The sequence below is a fragment of the Phoxinus phoxinus genome (genome assembly GCF_949152265.1).
Source record: "Phoxinus phoxinus genome assembly, chromosome: 12".
Classification (NCBI taxonomy): Eukaryota; Metazoa; Chordata; class Actinopteri; order Cypriniformes; family Leuciscidae; genus Phoxinus; species Phoxinus phoxinus.
Window position 1 is genome coordinate 27,992,889 of NC_136887.1, and position 20,654 is coordinate 28,013,542.

At 36.9% G+C, this 20,654-nt stretch overlaps 4 protein-coding genes across 8 annotated transcripts in view; 2 read left to right on the top strand and 2 right to left on the bottom strand.

Annotated features, from left to right (window-relative positions):
• The window catches only part of LOC307008082 (alpha-1,3-mannosyl-glycoprotein 4-beta-N-acetylglucosaminyltransferase B), a 13,794-nt gene extending 2,983 nt beyond the window's left edge, over positions 1–10,811 (top strand). Inside the window, exons 2-15 of the mRNA XM_079630647.1 lie at positions 136–288; positions 361–492; positions 1,335–1,468; positions 2,338–2,384; positions 2,484–2,597; positions 2,690–2,765; positions 2,854–2,968; positions 3,385–3,515; positions 3,610–3,717; positions 5,098–5,294; positions 6,128–6,206; positions 6,984–7,059; positions 8,382–8,494; positions 10,676–10,811. Of these exons, the coding sequence (XP_079486773.1) occupies positions 136–288; positions 361–492; positions 1,335–1,468; positions 2,338–2,384; positions 2,484–2,597; positions 2,690–2,765; positions 2,854–2,968; positions 3,385–3,515; positions 3,610–3,717; positions 5,098–5,294; positions 6,128–6,206; positions 6,984–7,059; positions 8,382–8,494; positions 10,676–10,693 (1,493 nt within the window). The 3' untranslated portion in view covers positions 10,694–10,811. The remainder of the gene's footprint in view (positions 1–135; positions 289–360; positions 493–1,334; positions 1,469–2,337; positions 2,385–2,483; positions 2,598–2,689; positions 2,766–2,853; positions 2,969–3,384; positions 3,516–3,609; positions 3,718–5,097; positions 5,295–6,127; positions 6,207–6,983; positions 7,060–8,381; positions 8,495–10,675) is intronic.
• Positions 10,812–11,556: 745 nt separating this feature from the next.
• On the bottom strand, positions 11,557–14,018 carry scocb (short coiled-coil protein b; the record flags this gene model as incomplete). 4 transcript variants are annotated; one of them, XM_079630657.1, is made up of 6 exons in its annotated part: positions 13,915–14,018; positions 13,406–13,499; positions 12,834–12,914; positions 12,496–12,634; positions 11,780–11,902; positions 11,581–11,668 (listed from the first exon to the last, which is right to left on the bottom strand). In XM_079630657.1, the coding sequence occupies exons 2-6, from the start codon at positions 13,422–13,424 to the stop codon at positions 11,626–11,628; spliced, it is 405 nt and encodes a 134-aa protein (XP_079486783.1). In that variant the 5' UTR covers positions 13,425–13,499; positions 13,915–14,018. The 4 variants fall into 4 exon arrangements, with proteins under 4 accessions (XP_079486784.1, XP_079486783.1, XP_079486786.1 ...); XM_079630658.1 differs by lacking the exon at positions 11,780–11,902 and having other exon boundaries at positions 11,557–11,668; XM_079630660.1 differs by lacking the exons at positions 11,581–11,668; positions 11,780–11,902 and adding an exon at positions 12,082–12,219.
• A 378-nt stretch (positions 14,019–14,396) lies between these two features.
• Positions 14,397–18,542, bottom strand: LOC307008084 (uncharacterized protein). Of its 2 annotated transcripts, none has more exons than XM_079630650.1 (4): positions 17,791–18,542; positions 17,419–17,600; positions 16,713–16,809; positions 14,397–16,214 (listed from the first exon to the last, which is right to left on the bottom strand). In XM_079630650.1, the coding sequence occupies exons 1-4, from the start codon at positions 18,083–18,085 to the stop codon at positions 15,358–15,360; spliced, it is 1,431 nt and encodes a 476-aa protein (XP_079486776.1). In that variant the 5' UTR covers positions 18,086–18,542; the 3' UTR covers positions 14,397–15,357. The 2 variants fall into 2 exon arrangements, with proteins under 2 accessions (XP_079486776.1, XP_079486775.1); XM_079630649.1 differs by having other exon boundaries at positions 14,754–16,214; positions 17,419–17,702; positions 17,791–18,493.
• Positions 18,543–18,962: 420 nt separating this feature from the next.
• mif (macrophage migration inhibitory factor) lies at positions 18,963–20,503 on the top strand. Its single transcript, XM_079630663.1, has 3 exons — positions 18,963–19,266; positions 19,867–20,039; positions 20,268–20,503. Exons 1-3 carry the CDS (start codon positions 19,159–19,161, stop codon positions 20,332–20,334), a joined length of 348 nt encoding a protein of 115 aa, XP_079486789.1. The 5' UTR covers positions 18,963–19,158; the 3' UTR covers positions 20,335–20,503.
• Positions 20,504–20,654: the final 151 nt, after the last annotated feature.

Sequence of the window (20,654 nt, forward strand, 5' to 3'; positions counted from 1 at the left end):
TATGCATCGTTTTAATTATTTTCTCTGAATTCAACATTGTGATTTCAACAAATGCTGTTGATAAAGCTTAACTTGTTTTTGGGCCCAACATCCTTTTAATTCACACCCAGAGATGATTGTTGTTCTATTCTGCAGAGAACTTGCCATTGCAGCTGCATTTGGTCTATGAGAGGTTACTGCGGGCAGAACAGCGCGGGGAGGTCTTATCACAAGAGCTGCTTAAAGTGCTGGGCCACCTACAAAACGGCAGCATTGCTCCATATAATCTCTCAATCAGCAACTCCTCAGGTGAGTCCAAGCACTTTTCCTTATTTAATATTTGTGTCTGTTTGGTTATTCACTATTTGATCTGCCTTTCAGCTATGTTAGAAGAGAGAGTCATTCGGCACTTGTTGCCTTCACAGCCTAATGCCTTCATCTACTTGCCTCATCTGAAAGAACACAAGAACAGTCTGAAACCCATCGTTCACCTTGGGCAGCGACGCACTGGAGGTCTGTCTCCCATTATAGCTTTTTGCGATTGTATTATTGCAGACTAAAATGCATGTTTGAGCTGTCTTAAAGGGATAGTTCACCCACAAATTAAAATTATGTAATCATTTATTCACCCACAAGTTTTTCCAAGCCTGTATGAATTTCTTTCCTCTGCTGAACACAAAAGAAGATATTTTGAATAATGTTGGTAACCAAATACTTGATGGACCCCATTGACTTCCATAGTATTTTTTTTTTCCATACATAAAAGTTAGTGGGGCCCATCAACTCTTTGGTTACCCATGAGGCAGAATTGTTATCCCTTTAACTGAAAGCCACTTGCACTGGGATATCTTAAAATATGTTAGTGCCATTGATTTGTCTCAAGATGCACACCAGTAATATTTTAAGGCACATTTATTAAAGCTACTTAAATATCCTTATTGAAATTTTTTATTGCTCCTTTGTACATCTTTGTAATGACCTATAGCTGCTGTTACACTGCAGATGGTGTTTATGCATTGTTTAACTTCCTGTTGCTTGTTTAGTGTTATGAAAGCAGCAAAGCATCTCTGTTGCAACCTTTTATTTGTAATCAAAACCTAAACATAAGCTTAGCTGAAACTTGAACACTTTTTTCTTCTGCCTAGCAAGCCCTACAAACCTAATGTCCTGTATTGTATTTCATATTTTTTTTATATAACATTTTTGAACATATGCTTTTATGTTTATTTTTACTTTTTACTTTGTCAGTTACGTTGTTTCTAATGGTTTTAAACATACACAATCAATGTTTTATCACTGTAATGCATTCCATAGGCTGACATAAGCTGACACACAGTGTTTAACTGTTTTTGCAGTGTCTCTGGTGTTAGGAGTGCCCACCGTTTACAGGCAGAAACAGAGTTATCTTGTGAACACACTCCAATCTCTCCTTTATGACCTTTCAACTGCAGAGAGGAAAGATATTGTCATTGTAGTCTTTGTTGCCGAGGTAACCCTTGAGATTTGCTCTTTGTTCTCTTATATCTCTCCTGGCTTTATCTGTTTGCTCAAGTAAGGGTGTATTTAACCTTATGGTATTATATCATCTCATTCCTCTTAACCTCTCTGTTTCATTTGTTTTTTTGTTGTTTTCCTGTTTTCTGTAGTTTAAATACTTGAATGTTTTGACAAACATTATATATGGATTTTTGATAAAGCTGTGAATGAAGAAGATAGTTATGTGGCCGTTAGCTTTTAGGCTATCTATATGCTAGTACATTTCTTAATTGACAGTATTGCTCTTTTCGGAAAAGATTTGATCAAAATGTTGATCAATGGGGTCTTTGGCCTAACTTTCTGCTTCAATATAGATGAATCCTATATGATGTTTAACCAAGGATTTTGGTGATGTTGTATACATAAGCAAAATTGTTTACAAAAAAAAGTAATACAATTCAGACTTGGCTGAGATGAACTAATGATAATTTGTTGGCACAATTAATGATAAAAGTTGTAGCTGTTCTAAAAATGTGTTAAATGTTCTTCATAACATTTTCTGCTTAATTTTCTTATTTTATCTCAACTTTTCTCTTTGTTGGTGCAATTTTTACTTGTTTGATCTTGGACTTTTGGCCAAAGATTACATTAAATCACATTAATGTGATTTGGTTTGTTGATTCTTTATTTTTGATTTTGAACTTTATTTGAATTAATACACATAATAATTATTTAAAATACACTAGCATTCAAAATTTTAGGCTCAGTCAATTTTGTAGGAAGTCTCTTCTTTTGATCAGTTTCATGCATTCGTATAATTTCTTTCGAATGGTACTATTTTATTGTTCTTTTCATTGATATGCATTTTCATTCTTCTCTTAGACCAATGCAACTTTTGTGAATGCTGTTGTACAGAGTGTACAGACCAAGTGAGTGTTTCATTAACAACTCATCTGTTTCATATGAGATGTTTCATCTTTCTGTAAGATGGCTGTGCAAGTAACTGATCACATTTTCACTCCGTGTAGTCTCCCAAATGCTGTCAGTTCTGGATTGATTGAGGTGATCTCTCCATCTCCTCACTTTTACCCAGACTTCAGGAACCTGAAGGAAACTTTTGGAGACCCCAAGGAGCGAGTCAGGTTAGAGATTATCTTGTGCTGTTATGCAAATACTGTAAGTAACTGGAAATAGATGGTTTATTAATGTGAACCATTTGTTTAATTGGTCACAGATGGAGGACCAAGCAGAACCTTGACTACAGTTTCCTCATGCTGTATGCGCAGTTTAAGGGCACATACTATCTCCAGGTAATGCAAAGACAACGCCATACAACTCATTGATAGCTATGTTTCATTGTTTTTATAATCAGTCTGTATTTTTGCATATGTGTTTCAGCTAGAAGATGATATTGTAGCAAAGCAAGGATTCTTTGAGTCCATGAAAAAATATATAGAACTGGTGCTTTCCGAGGAGTGGCTTTTCCTGGAGTTTTCCCAGCTGGGATTCATTGGTCAGTGTGTTGTCCTGTCCTGTTCTCTTATCTCCCACCATTTCTGTTTGTTCAGTTGTTTTATTCATGCACCGTTTTGTTATTTGAACATAACAGTCAGTGTCAGTTCCAGAAGTGGAAAGGAAATATAAGGCCTATTAGTATGAAAACAAACACATCTACTGCTAGAATTTGCTTACGGACGTATTTGCACTTAAAATAACCATTTAGGTCACATACTCTCAATTATTTAAATAATTTCTTTAATCTATTGGGCTTTGTTTGTAGTTGGCTTTGGGAAACGCCAAATTTTCATATTTGAAGGAACATTGTTAGTGTGTCTCAGCTTCATGTAAACTATTTACTATGACCAAATCTGTGATACTATTTGTGTCCTACCAGGAATTTAAGCATATCGCTGTTTTTTCACATTCTAGGCAAGCTTTTTCGCTCATCAGATCTGCCAATGATTGTGGAGTTCATCCTGATGTTCCACAAAGACAAGCCGATCGATTGGCTGCTTGATCACATCCTGTGGGTTAAAGTGTGTAACCCAGAGAAAGACTCAGTAAGTTTGGGTATAATTATTATACATTTTTTTCTCTCCAGTGAGATTGATGTAAGGCATATCATTGTTTATCATTATAATTCTTTGCACTTAGAAACACTGCAGTGATGAGAAGGCCCGACTGAAGAGATCTTACAAACCCTCCTTGTTTCAGCATGTTGGTTTGCATTCCTCGCTGCCCGGTAAAATACAAAACCTAAAGGTAATTTAAATATCCACTTCCTTGTAAGAAGATTTTCATATGTGTATATGCTAGGGTTTAGTTTCATGAAATTAAAACTAAAACCTAAACCATAAAACATTTTTGTTACTTAAAATAAAATAAATGAAAAAAATATATATTTTATTTAAGCTAGTTGCCAAGTAAATGGAAACTATATAAAAAAATTAATTGGAAATAGTATTAAAAACTATAGTAGCATAATATAAGCAGCATTACTAGTAGAATAGTGGATACCTACTAAACCATCCAACAGTAGTATAGGTCTGTAGGCTTAGACAACAGTTTATCTACATTGCAAACATGACATTTACATTATTTCTATTGGCACGTTTTTCCATAATGATTTACAAATTCGTGATAACACAGCTCAAGTGATTCGCCTTAAAGGTGAAGTGTGTTATTTCTGCTGTGCTGTGCATTATGATGTTTTTTATAATTTTTCATCATTTGTTTTATCTATTTTGGAAAGACACCCAACAAATGGGTTACATGTAGTTCTCTATGAAAAATAAATTGGGGTAGGAGGAAGAATTTTAACCAGAGGTCTTCAAGCCTTCTCCTGAGCTGTGTTCAAAATCGCCTCCATACCCTCATTCACCATTCCCTACATTTGTCCAGTAATCTAGTCGCTTGAAGGAGTGAATGAAACCGTGTGAGCGAACACAGACACGGAGTGTGCTGGAAAGGCTTTTGCATAGTTTGTGGTTTCTGTTGAATAATCATTTGAAACTTAGCAAGCTAGCAGCTCGAGTAGTAATGGAACTAATTAGTCGTGGACTAATGGTTAGAGAGTCAGGCTGTTTAGGTTGTGGTTTGGGACATTACAAATGACTGTCCCCTCAAATAGGGGTTTTATTTGACCTATTTAAGGGTATGGGGGTGATTTTTGACCCATTGTCTTGCCAAGTTTAATCCAATCTGCTTCAGCATCGCCATGTGATTCAAACATCCTGAAAAGCTTGATTAACTGGTTCAGGTGTGTGTTTGTTTAAAGTGGGAGCTAAACTCTTTAGGACAATGGGTCTCCTTTAGGAAGGTTGAAGGTTGATTATAAGGTCAAAAAGAATGACACACTTCACCTTTTAAAGAGACTGTACCATAAAAGGTGCAGCAATACAAAGTTTTAAACGTGTCCAGAAAAGACAGGAAACTCAGTCAAAAATGAAATTATACTAGCTTGTACTGTGCGCTTCACATGATGCTATTGAGAGAGCGTTCTAAATCACTCACTAATTAGATTCCATTTCAGTTCCGATGCGGCCTTAGAAGGCAGAGCTTGTGTTGACAATATACAGCAAGGACGCTCACTAGGTTTTGGAACAGAGTTTATGTGTTTGTCTGTATTTATGTCATATGCAGGATAAAAATTTCGGGAATCAGGTGCTGTATAAAGGCCACAATAATAACCCATCTGCAGAAATCAGCAGCAGTCTGGAGAAATATCAGTCTCACTCTCTGGAGAGAGCTTACAACGGAGAGGACTTCTTCTGGGGCCTTACACCCAAAAGAGGAGATTATATTCTCTTCACTTTTTCCAAGCCTCAAGCTATCAAAGGGTAAGACACCAGAAAAGGACATTACATTTGATGAAATGTGATGAGTATACATACGTTTAAACTGGCACAGGCAGTCTTGCAGAAATTCTAGTTTGTCTTACAGGTACATTTCTGGGTAACCTATCCCTTTATCTGTGTGCATTGTAAATATCTCTTTATTTGGATGTATAAATATAGATGTAAAATCCCAGCAGCAGTGTAAATTTACCCAGCTGTCTACTCGAGTGCTTTTATATTTAAGTAAATTTGCCCTGCTGAAAAAACGTGAACCAGAAGCTCCTTTGAGCAGGAAATTCTATATAGCCCATGCTTGTTCAGGAGCTGAATGCACTGTGACAGCAATCTTTTTAAATCCCCCTTAAGCACAAACAAAATAGTTTTAGGAAACTCTAAAATGGCATCAAATTAACTGGTAGGATCTAAAAATGTAGTTGCTTTTAGGCGATGGCCTTGTAAAGAAATCTGAACTTTCTCAGTACCAGAGAAATTGTTAGTAATGGGTGCATCTGTCACTTGACAAAGTGTGGCGTAATGAGCCAGGATATTAATTCCTGGCTGCTTAAACGAATACAAAAGATAGAGAAACAATGCATTGTAACCTAACAATGCTAACCTAACATAACTACGCATAACCTCCTAAACCAGTCATCAGTGAAGTTTAAAGCTATCTTCCTGGTTAAATACAAGCTCTAACTTAAACTCTAACAACAGCATCTGTGGAATCAGAAACATTTCGACTCAGAAAACAAAAGCATAGTGTAACACAAATGGACTTACAATGAAACTTCCATTGACTGATTTAACTTGTATATATATTTTCCCCTCACTTCCAGGTACCTTTTTCGATCTGGCAATATTGAGACAAATGGTGACCGGTTTTACAACACAACAGTGGAGGTGCTCCCTACTAATGTAAGTATCATGCCAACACTTTTTCTGGTCAAGTGACCAAAGTAACACTCAAAATATCTACTTTCAGCAAATAGAGCTGAAAGTCTTGGGTTCTGGAAGAAAAACTCTTGCGCTTACCAAGGCGGCATTTATTTTATCAAAATGCAGTAAGAACAGTAATATTGTGAAATATTATTAAACATTATTAACATTGTACATGACATACTTGAGTCTTCCTACAATAGTTTTATATTGTGTTGTGTTTTATTTGATTACATTATTTACTGTGATTTCATGGGACTGTTTCTCATAAAAGATATTAAGCATACAGTGTTATTATTATCTTTTTTGCCGTTCATCTCAGAGCTGGCTGGTTGGTTTTCTTCCTGAGTATTTATTGAAAAGTTTTTGAAATCCCTTGCCAGAACCAATTGCAGTTTGTGTTTAGTCTGTGTTGTTTGTGATATACAGGTATTGTCATACAGTAGCTTTAGACGTTGACTACACCCTTTATCTCTCTGTTCAATTTGTCTTCGTTTGTTTCCCGTGATAATGCCTTGCTCCTTTACTTGTTAGTCACTCATCCATCTAAACCAACAGAAAGCTGACACCCATAACCAAATGTGTGGCTTTGCATCACTTGAGATTTCGTTAAATTTCACTCAAACCTGATCTCAAACCTACTAGACTAGATTTTTATACATACTTCCTGATATGTTATGGGCATCGTTTTTTTTTTTTAATCAATTTGCACCCAAGTACAAAGTGCTGACTGTTACATGTCTGTCTGTTTTACAGAACTCTGTGAAAGAGAAGGTGGAGAGAGGAGAATTAACCTGCTGTAAACCCTCATCCGATGGCTTTGTCGAGATAGGTACACAACCATTATTGATTTCCTGTTTTTTTTTCCTTTTCTTTTTTCTGTCCCTCAATTTTTAAAGTTTGCATAAATACAAGCAGTTCACTCATTTGTTAAGTAATTTACCAAGTAATACATGGTAAAAAAAAAAAAAAAAGTGACGATACTAGTCAGATATGAGTATCATCAAGCTAGCTGTGATGATAATTATGGTTATTATTTCAGGAAACTCCTGAAAGATTTGGCCAGCAAGTGAAGTCTGTAGGGTTAGGTGTCAAGAACCGGTTCTTATTCAGTTTGTTTTTTCGTAATAGTGCTGAATGATTTATATGACGTCGAGCATACTGAAGCTATGACAGTGTATTTCCTGAAACTATCGGAATCTATTTTTATTCAGCAAGGATGCATTAAATTGATCAAATATGACAATACAACTTTCATAATATTAAAAAAGCTTTTTATTTCAAATAAATGCTGAACTTTCTGTTAGTCAAAGAACCCTAAAAAAAGTATTGCTGTTTTCACAAATAATATTTAGCAGCACAAATGATTTCAACCGTGAGAATGATAAGAAATGCTTCTTGAGCAGCAAATCAGTATATTAGAATGATTTGTGAAGGATCATGTGACACTGAAGACTGGAGTAATGATGCTGAAAGTTCAGCTTTGCCATCACAGGAATAAATTACATTTTAAAATGTATTCAAATAGAAAACACTTATTTTAAATTGTAATTATATTTCATAATTTAACAGGGTTTTTTTCTGTATTTTTGACCAAATGCACCCTTGGTGACCATAAAGAGACTTCTTTCAAAAACATTCAGAAGTCTTACAGTAGTGTACATGTAATTGAAGCTTGTGAGACTTAAATTGGTCAATATTTTTGCAAAAAGACTAAAGGATTATTAATAGAAGCATCAAGTAACTGGAATCTAAATTGTATTACATTTATTAAGAACCAGCTATTTCTTGAATTTAGTATCAACTACTGAAATATTGGTTTCATGATCACAAGGGTTATTGATTTGTGGATCAAATTTAACGATGCAAGAGCCATATCATTGTATTTTACGACGGTTAATGATCAAACAAGGTTATCAGACACTATTTGACGATAACTGGTTGGAAACGTGAGCGAGTATGAATGTGCATGTCTGTAATACACACTTTCATCCCTCTGGACAAACCACATTAAGAAATGTGAGAACAAAAACTGGTTATGTAAAAATGTGAGGCTAATGTCTGGGATCAAGCGCTTTTCATGCAATGTAAATTGAAAGAGGTTGAGGTTTCCATGTACTTTGTGATGAGATGTTAACAATGTTTCGTTTGCAGATTCTTTCAAGAATGGAGTGGCTGAAGGAGAAGTGAATGGAGGCTTAGAAGAAATAGCGGCCATGAGACTCCTGGTTCACTCTGATTCTGATGTCTGGGTTCTTCTCAGTGAGGTGAACCACATTCGTATCATCCATATATAACCTTTAGAAACATGCCACACTTTATTGGGAAGGGCTTGAGATAACAATCACTTAATTCAGAGAAAGGCATGCTCACATGTGTATTGCATAACTTTATTATACAGAAATACACAATGATTTGTTAGCACATGCAAGGTTTTTCTCCCCTTACAGTAAAATCAAATGAAAGTATGGAAGAGGTCACAAATCATCTGTGTGACAAACAAATCCAGTCAAGTACTCATAGGGCTTGTCAGGGTGGTTTATTGGGTCTTTCATTAAAATGTAATGCTAAGCTAGTTTAGCATTCTCCAGCTCATCACTTCCAATTCATTTCCTTCACGTAGAAAAGTGGAAAATTATATCTTAAAATGTCATATCATTAGAAACTAAGGACTCTTAATATGGTATCTTTCAGTAGATTATCATTATCACTTTGACAGAAATGGCCACAATTGTTTTTATGCCTTTCGTCCCCTCGTTCCAAACAAAATCTTTGATCAAAACGTATTTTATTGTAATAACCATTTCACGAGTTCAATTGCAGCAGCAGCTTCAACTGGAGCTTAGATATATCCCCCAGTGGGACTACTAATGCTTAGAAGATGAGTCTGGTAGCAAGATGCCTAAATTATGTTGGTGAAGGTGGAGGGATGCCAACAGCGGACGCTGGAGCAAGTTGAGCGGCTGCTTGCAGTATATGCTCCGGCAGTTAATTGAAAGATTAGATGGGTTCGCTCCTCCCGAAATTACGTTTTGGAACTTCACTTCATGCTCGATTTTGCTTTGTAGAATTTCAACATATTTCTATAAATATTCTTAAATTTTTTGCCTTTGTATAACCACAAAAACTTTGAGTTCTTTTAACTGAAAGCAACTTGCACTGGGATATCTTAAAATATGTCAGAGCCATTGTTTTGTCTCAAGATATACACCAGTTGTGTTTCTAAAACACGTTTATGAAAGCTACTTAAATGTCCTTATTGAACTAAGGCTTAATACTGGCTTAATCTGAGCCCTGTCTTTGAACAGGCCTTAATCTGTTAATAACAGTTTTTCAATTAAATTTACCCTCAAATGCATGAATGTTTCGCCAATCATTATTACATATTCGGGTCTTTAGCGACCCGGATCTTTATCTAACACGGATCGATCTCTACCTGTTGCGATAATATAAAACTATATATCAAATATAAAAGCTTGGAAGGGTTCAGTTTGAGCAGATGTTTTATACCATCACCACTGTCCTCATCAGAGCTCATTTCCCAGTACATTCTGCATCTGGCTCATATTCACAATCTCAAACATATAGTCAAAACTATAATTTTTATAACATAATTTTGATCGCTTTGATCGCTGACACCAGATCCACCATGAAGTGACAGTGACACTAATATTTGATTGTGTTCAGTACTTGCTACGCAGTAAATCACTGAGCCATTTAAAGTTTAAAAAACAAACCGTTACACACCTCGGGTCGTTAGCAACACTATACCACTTTTACAAACAATTAATGGGAAAACAGGCATTATTTTATTTTTTAAAAATTCTTGTTATATTGTTTATAATGAATTGATTGAGGAAAATTAAGAAGGCTGATGTCTAACTTTAAAAAATAGATAAGGAGGAAGGTAGTGAATGATGTCCTAGATCACTAAAGACCCAATGTATGCTTTTAAGGGTTATATTGACAAATATATGTTGGTTTTTAGTTTGATCTTTGCAGTTTCTTTTAACATCTATGCACTTAAAATTAGCATGTGTGTAATTTAACCAAGAGTACAAGATCTAAAACAGAAAATATATTTGTCTACTTTTTTAGTCAAGAGATCAATAACAATGAAACCATGGCCATCTCTGTCATCAGTTCTCGGTATATTTGCATACGTTTTGCAAAATTATGGAAAATTCATTGACCGCATACTGTATATCATCGCAGATGGATTTAAATAATTCTAAAGATGATGATATATTAGAAAATTCTCAATTTTAGTCACTATTATTCACCATTTTATTGACATTATAGTTCTGTGTAACTTGTAGCAAGTAATCTTGTCTTTACATTTAAAAAGCCTTTTTGAGAAAGTCTCTGGCAGTTTCAATACTCTTGTTTTCAGCTGTGACACAGTATCTAAGGTTTGCTTAAAAGTCACGTCTCTCTCTCTTTGACAGATCTTTATTAAAGTTTGATGAGTTGAAGAGAGAGGAGAAATTTGAGCCGCATGGTAACATGTAATACCCCCAGCCCTGGACATCAGCGCACGCTGCTGGTCTGGAAAGGAACCTCCCTATGCTTGAACGATTGTGATTGTGTGCCATCTTGAGGTCAATGTAAATACTGAATTACTGGATGTTTCCCTCATCTATGTGAGCAAAGTTTTTACACTGTTGTTTGTATATTGTGGTCTATGGTTTTGTTAATTTTATTTCTGTCTAAATTATTTAACATTTTTATATTCACTACTTTGTGTTGCAAAAACAACTTGAAGAGACCACACACAAGGTATCTGACCATATTTTATATTATATTGAATTTAAATTATATGTCAATAAATGGCAGTAACACCAACTGTTTTCAACTTCTAATTTCATCGATATGTGTGCTTTTCTACTGATATAATAGTCTCGCTTATTTCATTTGGTTCATTTCCACCTCATCTGCGTCAAGTGGAATTGCAAAGATGAGAAAATAACTTTTTTTATTTTTTAATAAAACCCCATCTTCCATTGGTCAGATAAAACATAAAACCTGTCCAGTGCTATTGTATCAGACTAATTGGGTGATTGATTGCACTAATAGTGTTATTTTAGTTTTAATAATATTTTGAATTAGCTTTAATTTGTGTATTCTTAGTTTTAAATTTTAATTTCATTTTTAGTCATTTCGTTATGTGCTTTTGTGTTTTTCTCCCTGCTATTTAGGTTTAATATTTTATTTTTATTTTAGTGCTTCAGCTTTAACTTGTTTCAGTTTATTGGCAAGTTTTTTAAAATAATATTTATATTTCATTTTATTTCAGATAACAGAAATGAATCAAACTGGGAAACTGAAATATACCGTTTTCAGTTTTAATCTGGGTCTTGCTGTAGGTAATCATTCCAACATATTGGTTACTGCATAGTTAAACGCTAGACTGTTTGTCCCTCCGAACACCTTTGGTGACCCTGTGAAAGATGAAGACATACATTCAGATGCATATTCACGATTGAGAGCAAGGGTGAAGGAGAGGAAGGCGTGTGTATAATAATGCTACTCTATGAGACTCAGTTCCTCACTCCTCTGATGAAAGCAGATGAGACTGTAGTCCTCCAAACTCTGGTGGAATATGTGTAGACTTGAATCCCAGATGAAGTGAGGTGACTGAACGAGAAGCAAACAACCACAGGGGCCTACAGAACCTAAACAGAAGGACTCACTCACAGTACAGCAAATTATTATATATTTTTTAATTAAAACAGCCATTTGCAATGCCACACAATGGTAAGATTCTACACATTCAAACACAACAAATGCATAAAGATATTCAGAGGCACAGATGTAATGCATGCCAGAGAACTCCCTTCTGTTGATAGCACCAAGAAAAGGGTCTAAATTTCATTCCCTGATCAGAATGACCTGAAATGTTTTCTCTCAACTTGAGTATGATCAGTGCTGCTACAGACAAACAGCTCAGCGGGAGAGAGCAACTGTCATGCCATCACAACTGCACTCTCAACTACAAAACAAAAGTGTAAAATACAAATTTTAAAAACTATTTAAAATATTACAAATTAAAATCATACCCTGTCTGAACATAAAAAACAACCTAACTAAAATGTTTTTTAGCATGTTGAACAAAGCCATTGAACATTTTATGTAAACAAACATTAATACTGATGAATCAAACTAATGTAAACATTTACCATTTTAGTGACATAGGGATAAAATGAGTCTAGTGGAAGGGTTTATCTGCGGGGGGTTGTGGGTCTGGGAGAGAGGGATGCTCTCTTACTTCCGTTTGCTTTTGGAGTCAGTGGTCTGAAACACGCTAGATGCCGACATGAGGTTCTCAATGTACTGCCCAAGAACCTGGTTCTCTGATTTTAACTTCAGATTTTCTTCTTTTACTGCATCCACCCGAGCTGAGAGATCTACCAAAACGAGAGAGTGAGAAAGACTTAAACCTTGTTATTTAATAAAAAAGTTCGATTTAGTGAATGCATAAACTGATAAAATGTATACCTTCAATGCAATGTAAGTTGCTTTGGATAAAAGCTTCTGCCAAATGCATGAATGTTCATGTAAATTAGTTAATATTAGGTAACAAACCATGTGGCGCTGGTTACTTGCCTTCAAGAGTATTCTGCAACTCAAGGACCTGGTTTATAAGTCTGGTCTTCTCCTCCAATTCCACCTGGTTTTCTATGTCCCCTGGAAGACAAACTTAGAATTAAAGTCACCATCAAAATAAGTTCCCCTTCCTCTTGCAGCGACATTTCTTCACTTCTCTGATGACGTGTTAAATAGCGCTATGGTGGAACAACCTGTCACTCACATGACATCACAGCAATAGCAAACTACAACCATCCAATCAATTCCGATGGACCAAATCAAGTCCAGTCCTACATTTTTTCTTGTTCAGCAGCTGTTTCATTCATATGTCAAAATAAAAAAGAAAAGACAACTTCTGTTTCATGCCGACTTTAAACACCTTGCACTAAGAAAGTCCTACTGCTTATTAATAACAAAAAATGCCCCTACTACTTGTATTGATTACAATTTTTAAAATTTTTTAAAGATACTTTTTCATCATTTTTTCTGTTTATTGCCAACTGTTTCAATTTGACATTCATTTGATACCTTAATAAAATAAAGAAAATGAGGAAAAAAAAGGTGTATCCACATTCCACATTGGATCTTACCATCCATGTCAGAATTCATGGCGAAATACTCGTCTTCTGTTTTGAAATGCAGGGCTGCGACTCGAGTGGACACACGTCAGGATGAGCACAAGGCCTGATGGAAAATGTAAAGAAAAAAAAATTTGACCAGAAGTTTGAAAAGGCATTCAATCATAGATATGGACGGTGTCTTATTCATTGATGCTGCAATGCTAGGCGCTAACGTTACATATCTAAATAGCATGCGCATTGTGTATTTCTATTTTATGAAACATAATAGTAGCCTATATATTTTTATAGATGGCCCAAGTCAAAATACACAAAATAAAGTGCAAATTAGTTTGATATTTTATTGTAAACCTGCTGCTACTCAGTTTAGCTGCGGTTAGCTGACACACAGCTGATGAGGTAAACAAACCAAGACACTGCCCATTACAGTCCCCTCTAAAGCACAATTCATATCCTTCGCTTAAATCTATACTCGTATAAATCTACAAAATACAAATAAATTATGTAAATTATATCCAAACCTTTGAAATGTACAATTAGACCGGATGAAGAGGTATCACACTACCACAGCGATGTCTTCTAGAGTCTGACGTCATGGATTAGGAATAAACCGGTGGTATTAACCCTTTAGATCCCACAACAAAAATATTTTATTATAAAGGAATTTTTTTTCCTAAGCAAATGTTACTTTAACCAATGCAAATAAAAACTGTGAACAATGAACATTTTTGTTCTACATTGACCCTCATTTATATATTTATTTTATTATTATTGTGTGATGTTTCGTAGTTCGTACAGTATTTTTTATTATATCACTGTATGCTCATGCTCGTTTTCTCGCAATAAAGCAAACAAAAACGTTATGACTTCCTTAAACTAGTGTTCATGTCAAAGAATTGCTTTGGAGAACTGCTCGGACTGATATTAAATACAAAAGGGGAACAAATCGTTCTGTCCAATTCTTTTAAGAAACGTTCAGAGCTGCTTACGATTAGTTTTGGGGGGAGGATTTTCAAACACTGAAACTTGAGAGGGAAATTACTTATAAATCACAGCCAAATAAGCAAGGTGCATTTCATGAGGTGTTGAAGGTATGAAATGTTGAGCTATTCATCCGAATCTTGAGTAACGTTTATCTCTGTTAAATTAAATATTACCTTTGACTCTTGATTGCTGATCATGATTTATATGAACACAAAAGAAAATATTTTAAACAATGTGACAATGTTGGTAACCAGAGAGTTGACGGTCCCATTGACTCCAATTGTAGAGAAAAATAATAATAATACTGTCTGGTTACCAGCATTCTTTAAAATATTTTCTTTTGTGTTCAACAGAAGAAAGAAACTCGTACAGGTTTGGAACAACATGAGGGTGAGTTTTGAAAAACATTTTTCGGTAAACTATTCCTTTAATTACAAGACCTAAAGCAATACTGTTATCATCACAACAAATAGTTCACTTCTGAATTAAAAACCACACAAAAGATACTTAAGAATGCATGAATAACACAATTGGTAAGTTTTTTAAAAATGTCCTTGATCACAAAAAATATTTCACAGCCTGTTATAAGATGCTTGACATAACAAAATAGAGTTGTTTGCATTTTTGGAGTTGGACCAGAGGTGCTTGTTATGTTGCTATATATACTCTAACTGTGAATAATGATAATGAGTAAACAGTTTTTGAATAATAATAATAAATAAGAAAATCCACTTTGAGATATTGTCATTGCACTAGGTTAAGTGTGCTTTGCATTGAGGTTTAGGGTCTGTGTACAAGTCAGTAAGTAATGAGATCATGTTTGGGGTAATTAAACGAAGAAGCATGTGGTAAAATACAAATAGAAAAATTAGAAATACAGAAAATTAATAGAAATATGAAGAATAAGTTATTTTGAGCGCTGCAGATCTGACTAGTTAAGGTCTAGTATTGTGTAAGATTCTCACGAACAGTGAATAACATTAAGTGTTATACAGACATTGATGCTGCTTGAACTGCTCAGTATCGCTGAATGTCTGGTTGCACTGAGAGCAGTGGTGGGAGTTTAGCAGCGGTGGGAGTTTCACCGTTGCATCTCCAATGTGGATGTGCTGATGCCGTTTAAGGTATTCCACTCGACTGAATCGTTTCCCACACGCCCCGCACTCGTACGGCCTTTCCCCCGTGTGGATGCGCTGGTGCCTCTCCAGGTTGCCGAGACGACTGAAGCTGCGGCCACACTGCGGGCACCTGTGGGGACGCTCACCTGTGTGAACCAGCTGATGGCGTTCGAGGGACCGTGAGTGCGTGAAGCGTTTGCCACAGAGTTCGCAGTGGTGCGGCTGCTCTCCCGCCTGCACGCATTCGTGGTTCTTAAGGCTCCAGGCATGGCCGAACGCTCTCCCGCACACAGAGCACTGATAAGGCCGATCCTCGGCCGCAAGGCACGAGTGCTTCATGAGGTCAGACGTGGAGTTGAAGCCGCTGCCGCACCGCGCGCAGAAATGCAGCATGTCCCCGCTCTCTCCTCCCGACTCCTCTTCCTTGTTCGTAGGGGCTGATGGGAGTTCTGTAGGGTCTGCCCTATGTGAGGAGGACGACATACCCTGCTGAGAGCTGCATAAACCGTCTAGTCCGATGAACGCCACACCTTCGGATCCACACGCCTCCTGAGACGGGCTACCCAGGCCGGACTCTGCCTCCTCACGTTCACGCTCCGCCTTGAGGGCCGTCTCCAGTCCACTGAGCTCGTCTCCGACAGTCATTGTCTCCGCCGCTTGCCCCTCCCACACTTCAGCAGCAGTGGCTTCAGGGCCAGTAGAGGCAGGGACTATTTCTCCTGCAGAAACAAATACTCATTTTAGTTTGCACATTAAGTATCTACATTTGATCTATTTAATGCATCATTGCTGAATAAAAACATTAATTTCTTTAAAAAAATAAAAAAATAAAAACTTAACGACCCCCAAAAACTTTTTGTGTGTGTATTTATTCACCTATCATGTTGTTGCAAACCTGAATGCTATTCTTTTTTCTTTTCTTTTTTAACAGAACACAAATGATGAACTTAATTATAAAAATAACTTGCAACATGACAGCCATGGTCCCTGTATACTGTTAGTGTATAGAGAAAAAGTGTACATGTACATTGTAAGTGTCGTGTATTTCTCCTTTTGTTTCACAAAAAAAAGCACACAGATTTAAAACAACATAAAAATGGAGTAACCAATGACAGAATTGTGATCATCGAGTAAACTATTCCTTCAATTTTTCATGTTCGCAATCACAAAAAAAACAATAATAACCGTTTTCCCAAAGAAAGCATTGCAGTGCTTACCGTGGGCGGGACTGGGGGAGGGAGGGCTGGTTTCACTTTGGTTCATCTGTAGAGCCTCTTGCAACAGCCTCAGGGAGTCTGATCTGTAGCCTTCCACCTTTATCCATCATCCCACAGAAGCAGAAAGAGCGAAAACGCAAGGTGTGAAATAAATTCCCTTTTCTCATAATAATGCATCTCTTTTAAAACTGATAATAAACACTTAAGACACATCTGAGGTGGGAGTAACCGTGTTACTTATGTGCTGCTATTTTAACATTGAAACTTGTTTTAGTGCAATGACGGCATTTTAGTTTGATTGGCAGGAGTCCTGAAGAAGCTGTCATATGCTATTCTGACACTTGTGGTTTGAGCAACAAGATGATAAAATGCATGAACCCTATTTACACTAGTAATTAACATTGTCCAATTTTCTTCTGATCTATCTAGCAGTCTTTGCATATTTTGGGAATATGAATTACACATAAACAACATGACCTCAATCTAGAGAGAAAGACAAAAAAAAGTGTGAATTTCAGTTTCTATTGTTGTCAACAATGATGGGTTATGATATTTGGGCAGTTTTTGCTCTTGCAAAATATACTTTGATTGAAATTAGTTTGAGTTTGTAAAATGGGATCGTTCTCTTCAGATCCTCCTGTCCGTAGCCCTCTGCATCTCCTCTCTCTCCCTGCAGCTCATTCCTAACATTCGATTGGCTACTCACCTCCTCTTTAATGCCGGCCACCTCCTTCCTCTCCCCAGAGACGCATATCCTTTCCTCCTCCTCCCCCTCCCCACCTCCTTCAGTTGGCAGATGGACACGGAACACGTCCCTCCTCTCATCCCTCACTCCTCCAGTCCCCTCATCCCACGCATTACCACTCCACTCCTTCCCTTGCTTGCCTCCTGAGAGAGAAAGATGGGAGGGGGAAGAGAGGAGAGAGGAGGACAGGAGGGGGAGGGAGGAATCCAAAAGAGGAGGAGAGGGAGGAGAAAGAAACCTGAGAACTGAGGAGCAGGTCGCCATTATGGTTTCTCTCTTAAAGCACGATAAAACAGTATCACCCAATGAATCCGAGTTGGCCAGTGCGCTTACTTTGGAGATCCGTTCTTCGCGCTTTGCGCACGGTGTCGTCCGCGCCAAGCAGACCCGACGCGCGCCGACTGGCCGCCCAGCCCATGCCATATTTGCGTTCGTTTCTCAATTTATTCTCTGTCAGCCTCAGTCTCAATTTCAGCGCTTCGTTCTCTTTTCTGTTAAGAGAGATTTCCACCAGGTAGTCGTTCACCGTGTCCTGGAAGAGTTTGGTGATCTCGCACACGGATGCGCGGACCAAACTGTCCATGACAGCGGTCAGGTGTGCTTGAAAGGTCTTGACCGATTCCGCCATAGCTTTACTAGTGTTCAGTCGCACATAAAATAAATAAAGTTGTGCCCCAAAAAAACTATCAACGAATCCCTGTTACGCCATATATCAGCACCAGTTATACTTCATGTTTTAAACATCCGCTTAACAATAACAACAACACTTAATTTAAATGCGCATGTGGTTAAAATAATCTGACATCAACAGTGCCAACGGCTGTCACCCGTAACTTTGTACACAGCGAATGGAATGAACCCTGTTCCTCTATCTTTAAGCCAGCGACCACACAAATCAAAACCTCAAAAGATGAAAATCCACTCCAGATGACCGCACAAATATCGTGGTCGGCTAAAAAAGACCTGTGTTCATGGTTTACCGGTGTTTATGCGCTATCAGCGGAACAATTTCACCCAGTCGCGACCACCCCTCTCAACTCAAGAGGTTTTAATTCTCGCCTACAATATTATTTCCGGATGTCACGTTCTGCGCATGCACAGAGCTACCGTAATTACCCGAAAAAAATGGACAAACGAAGGGTCAATGATAGCTGGATAGCTTTTGCAGCTAGCCCCTGCTGGCAGTTCTTTTCTCTCCATTGAATAAACATATTGACAATTATACATTTATGCATACAAAATCAAAACACATAAAAGAGAAAAAAAATCAAATACGAAATTTGTCCCTTTTTTGTTTGTTGCAAAGCACTTTGAGCTGCATTACTCGTATAAAATATGCTATAAAATAAAAGTGTATTATTATTAAAACAGATGTTTCAGCATTTGATAAAAATATAAACATTAAATAAAATTAATAAATAAAAAGTTATTTTAAACTTTCAATTATAACCAAAAAAGAAAAGATGACAGTTTGAGCATCTCGGAGTTCGAGCAACAGTGGAATGCAAGGGATCTACACAGTCAAATCTTTATTTGTGTCATACGGTGTTTTACGGTAGCCTATAAGAAGTACTGGCATCGTGGTTACTTGCCGTATTCAACCAGGACTCACATCTGGACTCATTCCCGAAGGCGTTGGTCCTTCTACCTTGCACTATTTAGCAGTAACGTTACGTGTTTGCCTGTCTCTCCGTTGCAATCATGCCGATGTTCGTGGTGAACACAAATGTAGCAAAGGACTCGGTTCCTGCTGAGCTGCTGTCGGAGGCCACGCAAGAGCTCGCCAAAGCGATGGGCAAACCCGCGCAGGTGAGCAGACTGCATTTTTCATGTTTAAAAACAAACAAACATGTTGCATTGCATATGCATTGACTTTGCATATCAGTCTGCATGGAATGAGGGACTAATTACTGTTACGAGTCAACGAAACATACCGTTATCCTCTTAGCTTTAACTCATCATTGGATTAAAATTGTTTCAACCCTAAAGACACATAGGCAGTCTATGTATCATTATTGATTGTTTAGATTTAAGCTAGTCTAGTGATGGGTCAGACTCATTTCCTTGAATTATACTTTCGAACGTTTCAAAGAACCAGATAAAAAAAGATTCAGTGATTCGTTTACGTCATGACGCAATTATTATTGCGTTACCTCAGTGACATCACATCATGAATCTAAAACGTTCCAATAAATCCAATTGTAGGCACTTTTAGCTGTTTTGATATTTACTAATACGATCCCTCGTATTAAATTACTGTGTATTTCAGTTCAGTGTTTTGCTGCAACATTATAATAAACCAAATATGCATTTAAATCACACTATACTAAAAGTTTTTTCTTTTTTCTTTCAAAAGTTCTGAATTATTAACGGTTTAATCTTGTCTGTCTTTGTATTGATATGTGATAGTATATTGCCATACACATCATCCCGGATCAGATGATGATGTTCGGTGGAAAAGGAGATCCCTGCGCGCTCTGCTCCCTCACCAGCATAGGGAAGATCGGGGACGTGCAAAATAAGCAATACTCCAAACTTCTTATGGGCTTGCTCAACAAACACCTTGGCCTTTCACCTGACAGGTACCTGTAAATCCACACAATATAACTCTCTTTTACCAGAAGAACATTTAACAATGTTGTGCAAAAATAAAGCGTTAGCTTCCAAATTTAAAATTAATTTTAGTTGTTAAAATGCTTATGCATGCATTTATATTAAATTTAAGATCTGCTGTTCATATTATGGATGATTAGTACGTGTCAAATGTAGTGTAGTGTTTGATTATTGAAACTTCTTGTATTGCTTTTCAGGATCTATATAAACTTTGTTGATATGGATGGAGCCAATGTGGCTTGGAACAGCACTACCTTCGGATAAAGAAAAGGGATGTATGGCTTGATATAAGGCTGTGGTTTCTACTCCAGCTTTACTTGGAGAAGAGCAGTTGGGAGCATAATGTCCTCAGTCGATTTAGTCTTATAACAAACAGCACTTACTGCTTATAGCAGACACCATCTTTTGACAATAAAGTTTTCTTTAAACTGTATTGATGCTGTGTTTTTGTTATACTTGCTTCTTGAAAGCACAAATGATCAGGAAGTCATAATGCTGATAAAGGAATTGTATACCTGGTAAGTTAAAAAGCAATATTTTTCTAAAACTAGGTCCAGATTGTGATTGACATGTCCTTCAGTCCG

Excerpts from the sequence above, each read along its gene's own strand:
- mif (XM_079630663.1), top strand. The coding sequence starts at position 19,159 with ATGCCGATGTTCGTGGTGAACACAAATGTAGCAAAGGACTCGGTTCCT. Across the intron at positions 19,267-19,866 it reads CGATGGGCAAACCCGCGCAG|TATATTGCCATACACATCAT; the intron begins GTGAGCAGACTG and ends GATATGTGATAG. Across the intron at positions 20,040-20,267 it reads CTTGGCCTTTCACCTGACAG|GATCTATATAAACTTTGTTG; the intron begins GTACCTGTAAAT and ends ATTGCTTTTCAG.
- LOC307008084 (XM_079630649.1), bottom strand. The coding sequence starts at position 18,085 with ATGGCGGAATCGGTCAAGACCTTTCAAGCACACCTGACCGCTGTCATG. Across the intron at positions 17,703-17,790 it reads GCGAAGAACGGATCTCCAAA|TTCTCAGGTTTCTTTCTCCT; the intron begins GTAAGCGCACTG and ends CCTGCTCCTCAG. Across the intron at positions 16,215-16,712 it reads CTCCCCCAGTCCCGCCCACG|GAGAAATAGTCCCTGCCTCT; the intron begins GTAAGCACTGCA and ends TTGTTTCTGCAG.